The sequence below is a fragment of the Trichomycterus rosablanca genome, chromosome 3 (assembly GCF_030014385.1).
Source record: "Trichomycterus rosablanca isolate fTriRos1 chromosome 3, fTriRos1.hap1, whole genome shotgun sequence".
NCBI lineage: Eukaryota > Metazoa > Chordata > Actinopteri > Siluriformes > Trichomycteridae > Trichomycterus > Trichomycterus rosablanca.
Genome location: NC_085990.1, coordinates 25,134,327 through 25,146,415, shown reverse-complemented (window position 1 = coordinate 25,146,415; position 12,089 = coordinate 25,134,327). Strand labels below are relative to the sequence as shown.

Below are 12,089 nucleotides of genomic sequence, written 5' to 3'. Positions count from 1 at the left end.
CAGAATGTTTCAGACTTCTGGAAAAATGATTGTCCGGAGAAGGGAAAGGTGAGCGTGTCATGCCAACAGTAAATCATCCTGAGACCATTCATGTGTGGTGTTGCTTCTCATTCAAGGGATTGTGCTCACCCACAATTCTGTTTGAAGAACGCTGCCATGAATACGGAATGGTATCAAAACATCCTCTAAGAGCAAACTTCTCCCAACGATCCAGGAGTAATTTGGTGATGAACAATGCTTTTGCCAGTATGATGAAGCACCATGTCACAAGGCAAAAGTGATAACTAAGTGGCTTGGTGAACAAAACATTGAAATTTTGGGTCCATGGCCAGGAAACTCCCCAGATCTTAATCCCATTGAGAACCTGTGGTCATTCCTCAAAAAGTGGCTCGACTAACAACAACACAGAAATTGTGATAAACTCCAAGCACTGATTAGGCAAGAATGGGTTGCCATTTGGCCCAAAAGCTGGTATCCAGCATGTCAGTGTGAATTGCAGTCTTGGGTCAACACTGTAATTACTGAACTTATATGCAAAGTTTATTTATCAACAAATAAATGCTTAAATGCTTGAAATTGTACTTATACCATACAAATATCCAAACATCTAACAGAAAATCTAAAATCACTTAGTGTCAGTCTCAAAACTTATGGCCATGACTGTAGTACAGGAGGAGCAAGTGCAGCTATACAGCGAAGTTCAGTATAAAGGCTGACTGTGGCGCCTTTCTGCCGTGTTTTAGTAATTGGTTGCAAAGCCTCTGGGAGTAGCTTTGGGATTCTGCAGTGTAGCTCTAATAAACTAGAGCAGAAATGGGTTCCAACACCAGAATAACACAGTGTACATACACACTGTATACACACTCATGTTAAAATGCCTGTAAAATTTTCTGTAATGTAAAAAAATGGGACCTAGATGAATAATTTCAAAACTTTTTCCACCTTTAATGTGGCCTATAATTGTACAATTCAATTAAAATTGGTAAAATCTTACAATGATGTGATTGCATAAATATGCACAACCTAAACTAATACCTTGTTGAAGCATCTTTTGATTGTTTTTCCCCTATAAAGATTTCAGTATGTTGTTTGAATTGCACATATTGTTATCTGTCTCCTTAAGTTGCATTAAAGATAAAAAATCTGAAAAGATTTATCTTGGCATTTTAACAGGGGTGTGTAGACTTTTTATATCTACTGTTAAAGGCTCTGCATGTGTTTGCTTACCGGTGTTCCAGGAAGACCTCGCTCTCCAGGGAACCCTCTCAGTCCGGGTGGTCCGTCTTTTCCAGCAGGACCCTGGGGACCTGGATCTCCCTACAGACAAGCATCACACAAGTATACACAACTATATGAGTTAGTTAGGGACACAGGTATCTGACCACTGAGTTTAAAGTGGGTACATAGAATACTTGCAAGTCTCATCAATGATCGATCACTTTGTATAGAGTGTATATGATAGCTGTCAAATTTGGAGGATAAAAGCTAGTACATGCTTACCTTAAGACATAATAATAATTGTAACAGTAATAATGGGACGCTCAGGTGACACAGCAGTCTACTAAGCTAGCCTACCACTGCTGAGATTTGGGTTTGAATCTTGGGTGATAATGATAAAAGTGAGATAACCTGACTTGGTGATTGCTGTACCTTTACCTGTTCTTTTGTAACAGGGCACTTCATTAAGTGTTATCTTACATATGGTACAAATGATTATTAGTACATGTACAGTGTATCACAAAAGTGAGTACACCCCTCACATTTCTGCAAATATTTCATTATATCTGTTCATGGGACAACACTATAGACATGAAACTTGGATATAACTTAGAGTAGTCAGTGTACAGCTTGTATAGCAGTGTAGATTTACTTTCTTCTGAAAATAACTCAACACACAGCCATTAATGTCTAAATAGCTGGCAACATAAGTGAGTACACCCCACAGTGAACATGTCCAAATTGTGCCCAAATGTGTCGTTGTCCCTCCCTGGTGTCATGTGTCAAGGTGTAAATGGGGAGCAGGGCTGTTAAATTTGGTGTTTTGGGTACAATTCTCTCATACTGGCCACTGGATATTCAACATGGCACCTCATGGCAAAGAACTCTCTGAGGATGTGAGAAATAGAATTGTTGCTCTCCACAAAGATGGCCTGGGCTATAAGAAGATTGCTAACACCCTGAAACTGAGCTGCAGCATGGTGGCCAAGGTCATACAGCGGTTTTCCAGGACAGGTTCCACTCGGAACAGGCTTCGCCAGGGTCGACCAAAAAAGTTGAGTCCACGTGTTCGGCGTCATATCCAGAGGTTGGCTTTAAAAAATAGACACATGAGTGCTGCCAGCATTGCTGCAGAGGTTGAAGACGTGGGAGGTTAGCCTGTCAGTGCTCAGACCATACGCCGCTCACTGCATCAACTCGGTCTGCATGGTCGTCATCCCAGAAGGAAGCTGACGCACAAGAAAGCCCGCAAACAGTTTGCTGAAGACAAGCAGTCCAAGAACATGGATTACTGGAATGCCCTGTGGTCTGACGAGACCAAGATAAACTTGTTTGGCTCAGATGGTGTCCAGCATGTGTGGCGGCGCCCTGGTGAGAAGTACCAAGACAACTGTATCTTGCCTACAGTCAAGCATGGTGGTGGTAGCATCATGGTCTTGGGCTGCATGAGTGTTGCTGGCACTGGGGAGCTGCGGTTCATTGAGGGAAACATGAATTCCAACATGTACTGTGACATTCTGAAACAGAGCATGATCCCCTCCCTTCGAAAACTGGGCCTCATGGCAGTTTTCCAACAGGATAACGACCCCAAACACAACCTCCAAGATGACAACTGCCTTGCTGAGGAAGCTGAAGGTAAAGGTGATGGACTAAACCCAATTGAGCACCTGTGGCGCATCCTCAAGTGGGAGGTGGAGGAGTTCAAGGTGTCTAACATCCACCAGCTCCGTGATGTCATCATGGAGGAGTGGAAGAGGATTCCAGTAGCAACCTGTGCAGCTCTGGTGAATTCCATGCCCAGGAGGGTTAAGGCAGTGCTGGATAATAATGGTGGTCACACAAAATATTGACACTTTGGGCACAATTTGGACATGTTCACTGTGGGGTGTACTCACTTATGTTGCCAGCCATTTAGACATTAATGGCTGTGTGTTGAGTTATTTTCAGAAGACAGTAAATCTACACTGCTATACAAGCTGTACACTGACTACTCTAAGTTATATCCAAGTTTTATTTCTATAGTGTTGTCCCATGAAAAGATATAATAAAATATTTGCAGAAATGTGAGGGGTGTACTCACTTTTGTGATACACTGTATAACTTGGATGTCAAAAGATAACAATTTTTAAGTAAATAAGTAACTAAACAAAAACACACTAAGCTATAATGATCTAGGGTGGTAAAATGAAGGGCTTTAAATAAGCCTCTATATAGTACAGTAAGCATCAGCATCTAATTTTAATTACTATTGTTTAAATTCCCATCAAACTAGTATGAAGATGTGAATAAAGAGTGAAAAGTTGTAGAAGGACAGAGTGTTTTCTGCTCGTGAATCTCTGGAGAGTTTCTGTGTTAAACAGCATTGACTGATGACAGACAGCTCATCCAGATCGGCCTGATCAAGCTGATGGGAGTGTCTCTGACTAGGATAGGAAGAAATTGAAAGTCAGAAATACACGATGGTAAATGCCCACAGGAATTTAAAAGACAAAGGCTCAATTTGACCTTGTGAAAGTCCGATCAACTGCTCGGAATAAACTGAGCTAGTGTGCTGGAAGTGAGGTGCTGTGCTAGGGAGACTTTATTGCTGTGAAGAGCAACATAGTGTATTTGGCAACAACCCTAAAGTCATGGCTCTCACAGTGGGGTCAGTTACTTCTAGCCAAGTGTTCATTTTTTAGCTAGACATAACAGTAGTGATCAGTCTCAATGACGACAAGATATAGATGGTTGTACATGGAATGCTAGGAGATGCACTGTTTGTTTGTAGACCTAGAACGAACTACCTAAGATAGGGTGCTGAGCGAGGAGCTGTGGTATTGTATAAGGAAATCGGAAACAGCAGAGAAGTTTGTAAGGGTGGTGCAATGTAAGATGTTCAGTTGGAATGATGGATGGATTTTTAACAGCTCACAGAATATTGTTAGCCTTTATCAATCATATTGATACCTATGAATATACACTAGTATAAACTAGTGGTAGTATAAACGCTGTCCCTTGTGGTTCATACTGGTATAGCATGCAAACTGTCATCTATAGTTCCATCTAAATGCTTTGCCCAGTATATTAACATTGATAATAAGAGAAATAAAAATAATCTAGTGCCCTTAGTGGTAAAAGCTGATATATAATAATAATTTTAGCCATTTACCACCCTTCTGATGTATGTCAGCAGTAGAAACTGCTGGTATTACATACCAAAACAACTCTGGGTACATCATGAAGTTTTGCATCGTAAAGAACTTAAAAGGTTTTGTTAGGTTTACCTTTGCACCTTCTTTTCCTGCTGCTCCTGGAAGACCCTGCTCTCCAGGGGGTCCTGGGGGTCCAGGGTGCCCTCTTTCTCCTACAGGACCAGTCTCGCCAGTTGGACCCTGCCATACAAACATATACACATGTAAAGTACAAGAAAACTTTTTTCGAATATTCCAGCTTTTTATGGAAGTTGAGGTCAGAGGGTAAGGTCAGCCATTGTAATACTCCCCTAGAGCCAAGAGGGTTAAGCTTGCCCAAAAGTGGTCGGTGGCAGAGCTGAGATTAGAACCCACTACCTTTCAATTGATAGCCCAGAGCTTGATCCACTGTGCTACAATTGTTTAAAAAGGGGCTCAAGTTGCTCAGCAGTAAACTACAGTAACCCAGTAGCCTCTGGGATCCGGGGGTGGTTGGGTATCCAGACAAACATGATTGGCAATGTTTTCTTGACTTTATGGCTTGATTTGTTCCTAAACACAACATACAATAACGACCTATGTATTGAAAAAGGTAAAGTCATACCTGAGGGCCGACAACTCCTCCAGGTCCAGGTGGGCCAGTTTTACCTTGGAAACCCTGCAAAGAATATCAACAATTGTTAAATATTAATAAAATGATCCATTAGTATTAGAGTACTAGTAATACAGAGAGAAATATGTGTTATGATGTGTATTATGGTGCCTGGTGCACAAAAGTTGGATGATAAGTGAAGATATAAAGAAGGATCAGAGAAGTTACATTTGCGTATTCACAAACAATACATAATGAGCAAAAATTAAAGATAGAAAGTATTTTTCTAAACAAAGGGATTTATTTGTTGAACGCTTCATGTAGTTTAATGTGTATAAACAAATGTTTTTTTGATACATTTATGCAGTAGTATAAAGAAAGACATTTATTATATATTCATAGTGTAAGAATCTAGCAATTTGTAATTGCTGCTATAATGAAAGTGATAGCATTACAGGCATGTGAAGATGGGGAGCTCCAGATGCCCAAACACTTTCATTTACATTTATTGCATTTAGCTGACGCTAATCAAAGGCGACCTAAAATTGTGACCGAATACAATCCAAGCAATTGGGGGTTAAGGGCCTGACAAAGGGCAACCTTCTAATTACTGGTCCAGTATCTTAACTGCTGAGCTTCCACTGTCCTGTCTGTTGCTTTGCCCCTTGTGTTCAAAGTGCCTTTTATTTATTGACCATATTTTAACAAAGGCAAAAATTTCATAGGATTACAATTACAACTAAATTTATAAAAAAGAAAAAATGCTTGTTTTAATGATGAACATGTACAAAGCACAGGGCTGAGAGTGTGTAAAAGTGTTGAGACCGGAACCCCGGATCTCAGTAGTATTATTTATTAGGATTTTAATGTCATGTTTTACACACTTTGGTTACATTCATGACAGGAACAGTAGTTACTAGTTACACAAGATTCATCAGTTCACAAGTTTAATGACAAACACAGTCATGGACAATTTTGTATCTCCAATTCACCTCACTTGCACGTCTTTGGACTTTGGGAGGAAATCCACGCAGACACGGGGAGAACATGCAAACTCCACACAGAAAGAACCCGAACCGGGTCTTGTTGTGAGGCGACAGTGCTACCCACTGAGCCACTGTGCCGCCCTGATCTCAGCAGTAATGGGCTAGCATATTTACTCATCCTTTGATTGGCATGTCTACTTTTAGCTTGGAATGGATTGTTGGCTACAGACTTTGTGTAGCAGTGTTTATGTTCATCTTACTGTTCTCTATGCTCTGTTACATTGTTTTTCTCTGTTATGCACTGTCACATGTAAATAAGAATGTTTCAGATTTTGATGTGGCACCCTATGTTTGTTGGTTACCGGATAAAAGAACTTGGCAAAATTTGCAGACCTAGTATGACCTGAAAACTGGTGTCCTCATTGTTCCTCTCAAAACTAGCACATTGCATCCAAGCCTGTTCACTACACTTTGGAATGTGGCTTTAATCAGACACACTTGTTAGATTTACAGTGCAGAGTGTTGCTGCTGCTGCTGGTAATAGAGTCTGGACGCTCCAACGGCCAACACACTCAAATAAATCAGGTGTTGTAAATCCCCTAATGAAGCTTATTGAGCAGCTTTAAATGAAAAAAGGCCAGGGGTTGGATAGCTGGACATTAAACCAGAGGTTCAGTGGTTTTTTACAAGGTTTTAAAAGCTTCATCAAATCAAACAGTGTCTAATCAGCAAGATGTATGCAGCACTTAAATAAAGACCTGTGGGCACAGACAGCCAACTAATGGATTCATATCAGATAGGTGTACTCATCTCCTTTCTGAATAAACTCAGACAAATATTCAGTAATTACATTAATGTTATTAGAATTATTTAAAATATAAATACTATGTTAAAATAGTTCAAGATAATGTGATCATTTTATTAAAAAAATGGAATTTTAATGTAGAAATGTACAATGTGTTTGTCCCAATGTGTTTGTTAAAGGCTGATAGCAGGGTGCAATAAGCACCAGATACAAAATACAAATTAAGGGAAAAAACTCACCGTCTCTCCCCGCTGGCCAGGGTGTCCAGGCAACCCATCCTTACCGGATGGTCCCTAAAAAAGAGAGACACGTTGTTACATAGTTAGAATATGATGACCAAGTAAGGCTGTTGTATTAATTATTTTTATCATTATTAATATTATTATTATTATCTTATTATTATAATTATTATTATCAATTATAATGATGATGATCATAACAATGATAATAATAATTATTAAATATATTAATATTGCAATAATGTATACAAATATACATTATATATATATATAATATATATATATATATATATAAAATATATAATATTACAAAATGTAATAAAATCAGCAAACATTAAAAAAATCTAATCATATTGAAATAAATAATATTAAATTATATAAATTATGAATAAAATTATAAATTAAAAAATAATATTTTGTTACAATATAATACTAAATAACCCATAAAATCTATAATTAATGAACAATATTAAAGCAACAATTATTTTAATTTCATTAATAACACAATTGATAACAACATCATAAACAGAGAGGGTGGTTACTTTATTTAAAATTTATTTGTTTTGTAAATTTCATTTAAAAAACAGATTAACATTTATTTATTTATATTTATTTAATTTACAATTTGCAATTTTAGCAATTTTAGCAATTTAGTTATCAGTCAACACAGGTTAGATATTTCAACAAATAGCATCACTCATAACAGACGAATAGTAAAATGAAGTGAGTTGTTTAGAGGTACTTACAGGTGGACCCTTTGGTCCTGGGAAGCCTACAGGGCCCTGGGGTCCTTGAGGTCCCTGGAGCAGACATATCAGAGCAGTGTTATTCTCCAGCAATAATAAAGCATGATAAAGAGGTGTCATTGTGTCCCTAATCTCATTAAAAGCCTATGTAGTTATCACAGCTCGGACCAGAGCACTGTGCACCCAATATCTACTTACAGACACATCAGCAGAGTTAAAGGTTTACTCAGATGCTAATCTGCTCATTAATAGCTTGGTGATTAGCTAATTACGTGGATCGAGTGTGATAAAAACTAAACCAGGCAGCGCTTGAGGTAACATTATGTGAGTTTGACAGTCCTGAATGTGCAGAAAGTGCAGAACGCGTAAAAGCAGAACACATGGCAACATCAACAGTCGCTTTACATTTCTGCCTTATACTGTATGTAATACTAATCAAGTGCAGATAAGATGCAAATACAGCCACTGGTGCAATCAACATGCACTGCACTGTACTGCTAATCAAGATGTGCTTCCTTATTAAACAGCTCCCTAATTAAAATGGCATGCGGCATGCCTTTAACAGGGTTTAACATCTCCATTAGAGTGAATGTTTATGCAAAGCTACAAAGTACAGACACGATGGACTGATTACATGAAGATAAAGTTACTGAAATAATTAGCAGCTACATTGGAGGACTATATATCATAAAACATTAGAAGTTTTGATAACGTTTGTGAGCGTTTGGGTGGCAAAGCGATAAAACACACTAGCACACCAAAACAGACATCTCAAACTCACAAGTTCGAATCTCTTCTCTGCTACCAGCAGGCCGGGTGCCTATACGGACAACAACTTGCTACTGCACACATGTTGGAGGGAGTGTTTGTGTGTTAGTACTGCTCTCCTCTGTCAGGAGTGGAGGTCAGCAGCAATTGAGTAAGCAAAATGCAATCAGGTAGCTGGATATGACTAGATTGGGAGGAACATTTGAGGATATGCGTTAAAATTTATTTTCTGAGGGTGGGGGGCTTTTTTCTCACATTTTATTTATTATTTTTTCTATTTTTACTTATGCATTTTCTCCCAAATTAGCATAGTCAATTTGTCTTCTGCTGCTGGGGGATCCCTGATTGAAGTCAAGGTGGGTCGACCCACGCGCAGCCCTTAGCGGAACCCTTTTTCACCCATGCATTCTGCACAGACGCCTCTCTATCTGCTAATCAGGGTCCTTACACAGTCCGGTCATCCCGCCCTGCAGGCACTGCCAATTATGTCCGCTAGCTTCAAATCGAAGAGCTCAGAATCTCGGCGCTGGTGTACTAGCGGACCACCTGGGCGCCTCACATTTTATTTAATTTTAATTTTAATACATTTGAATGTATTCATTCAATTAGAATGTATTTTTTCATATTTTTTCTCATATTGTCATGCTAGATTTAGGGTTGGATAAAACAGTTCAGGATTTTGTGAAACAGTGAGAATTAGTTTCTCTCCACCATGTCTGTGCTTATGTCATATACACAGTTCATCTCATTGGCAGCGCTTTATAAAGGTCAGTGGCAAACTGGGTCAAAATTCAATCAGATTAAACTTTGAGTGCAGTGACCAGTGGTGAAAACTGAATGTCAAAGTGCTAAATAGGCTAAAGGTAGTTCTGAAGCAAGATAAGCAGCACCACCTCACTCCATAAGAGACGGTGGCACAGCCGGCACAGCTGTTTTGTCGCATAGAGATAGAATCTTTTTTGCCTTATACGTGTGCACAATGAAATTTAGTGTGACACTCTAAAAAAGAGGTACAAGAGCAATATGGGTGAGCAGTATCATGTGAATGCTACATCACAATACCTATAACTTCAGTTCATGAATGCTTATTTTTCATCATACTTTTGCGCAACAGGAGACTTTTTCATCTGAAAAGGGCTTGATTTGTGTAAGGGGGTGTGTGTGAGGGCGAGGATTAATGCGGACTTTAACTTAATTCCGGGTTTATTCTCACCCGCACGCTGTTTGGACCCACTGTGCAGAAAAGATAAAGTGTGTGCTTGTGTTACGTTACTGTGTGTTGCACCGCTCTGCGCTGGATTCGAACTCGGGACGGAGAAGCGCTAGAGCGACACTCTACCGACTGAGCTATATCGTCACCGTAGCAACACACTCTGGTACGGGCTTATGTGGCTGCACTCACACACGCACACACTTTATAACAGCGATAAGCGTTAGTAGTCTTTTAACAAAGAACACAATCAAAGAAGCGATCGGAATGCGTGGACGAACGCACACCCCGATCGCGGAAACGTACCTATTAAACTAAACGTGATCAAAGGAATCCTTACTAAAAGAACGTGAACAGCTTCCTTAACTGCTTCGACTATCCTGTTCACGTTTTATACAACCTATAAGTTATTTCTTTCAACTATTTATCTGTTTCTCTATCTTGCTCTTTCTTTCTATCTTTCTTGCTTTCTTTCTATCTCTCTTTATTTCTGACTATCTTTTCTCCTTCACAAGCTCTCTGTGTTAACTAGTTTCTGGAGCACTTTAAAGTAATAAATATACCTCTCGGAAAACCCGATAGCATACCGGCTTAATCCTTGAATGAACAAAGACTCAGCACCATGCTGTTGTAAACTGGCGTTTAAATAGTGCTAGACCCAGGTGTTGCGAGTCTTTGTTAATGAGCGTGGTGGACTGTGGGAAATGTAGTTATTTTGAGCTGCAGCGCGCTGATAGGCGCTTCCGCTTTCCCACTGAAGCAGCTCGTCCCGTTACAGGATCCCCTCTGCTAGGAACGGCTCCTGACGTTCCCATGCCTGCTGCTCGGTTACGGCGGAATTCACGAATTAGTTCGGGGTCCAGGATGTGTCTGGCTGGAACCCATGAGCGCTCTTCCGGGCCGTAACCTTCCCAGTCTACCAGGTATTGTTTGGAGTTCCTGACCCGACGAACATCCAACAAGCGTTTCACTGTGTAGGCTGGGGACCCAGCTATTAACCGGGGTGGGGGAGGTGTGGTTTTGGTTGGGGGGTTGTAGGGACTGCACAGCAGCGGCTTGAGGCGTGATACATGGAAAGTTGGGTTTACTCTCATACTCCGAGGAAGGACTAGAGTATAAGATACTGGGTTTACTCTTCTAAGGACCTTAAACGGTCCCACGTATCTCTGGCTCAGCTTTCTAGACTCCACCGGCAATGGCAAGTCTTTGGTTGATAGCCAAACTTGTTGTCCGGGTCGAAGAGAAGGACCCAGGCGCCTTTTCCGGTTGGCTATAGCTGTCCTGGATGCAGTAATTGACCTGAGGGTATTTCGTGCCCTCCTCCAGGCTTGTTTGCAGCGCCTGACTAGCTGCTGAGCTGAGGGAACTCCAACGTCTGCTTCCTGATCTGAAAAGATAGGTGGTGGGTATCCGAATTGACACTCGAAAGGGGACATGCCAATAGATGAGTGCCAAAGCGTGTTATGGGCATATTCTGCCCACAGCAGATGCTTAGCCCATGTTGAAGGGTTTGTCGAAGCCAGACATCGCAGAGTCCGCTCCAAGTCCTGGTTTACCCTTTCAGTCTGGCCATTTGACTGGGGATGGAAACCAGAAGACAGGCTTACCGTAGCCCCCAAAAGTCTGCAAAAGGCCTTCCAAAACTGACTAGCGAACTGGGGTCCCCGATCCGAAACCAGATCGCTGGGTAGACCATGAACTCGAACTACCTTATCCAAGAGTATCTCGGCGGTCCCTTTGGCCGAGGGGAGCTTGGGTAGGGCGATGAATTTGCTAGCCTTGGAAAATCTGTCCACTATTACTAAGATCACCGTATTGCCCTCTGAGGGCGGCAGACCTGTGATGAAGTCTAAGGACAGATGTGACCATGGACGGGATGGGATAGGCAGGGGGTGCAGCAGACCTGCTGGACGAGAACGAGGTTCCTTGTTGCGGGCGCATGTTTCACAGGAGCCTACATAGGCTCGAACATCCCTGTCCATGGTTGGCCACCAAAAGCGTCGCCGAATAAACTCAAGGGTGCGGGTGCCTCCCGGGTGACCTGCAAATGGCGAGGTGTGTCCCCAGTGGAGGATCCGTGCCCTGACAGATGCGGGTACAAATAATGTCCCTGGGGGACCACCACCGGGGTCCGGATCTTGTTGCTGGGCCTCTCGAATAGCCTCCTCCAGACCCCATCGTATTGGAGCTACTATACGGGATTCCGGTATTATTGGCTCGCTGGGGAAAGACGGAGTCGAGGTTTCCCATTGTCTAGAGAGGGAGTCGGGCTTAATGTTCTTTGATCCTGGCCGGTATGATAGTACAAAGTCGAATCGACCAAAGAACAACGCCCACCTAGCCTGGCGAGGG

General features: G+C 41.3%; 1 protein-coding gene across 2 annotated transcripts in view; it reads right to left on the bottom strand.

The window, feature by feature from the left end:
- col11a1a (collagen, type XI, alpha 1a) overlaps positions 1-12,089 on the bottom strand; it is a 132,357-nt gene that overhangs the window by 38,069 nt on the left and 82,199 nt on the right. For both annotated transcript variants that reach the window (XM_062992005.1, XM_062992006.1), the window contains exons 36-40: positions 7,760-7,813; positions 7,014-7,067; positions 4,996-5,049; positions 4,485-4,592; positions 1,228-1,317 (exon numbers count right to left, since the gene is read on the bottom strand). In XM_062992005.1, coding sequence (XP_062848075.1) covers positions 1,228-1,317; positions 4,485-4,592; positions 4,996-5,049; positions 7,014-7,067; positions 7,760-7,813 — 360 coding nt within the window. The remainder of the gene's footprint in view (positions 1-1,227; positions 1,318-4,484; positions 4,593-4,995; positions 5,050-7,013; positions 7,068-7,759; positions 7,814-12,089) is intronic.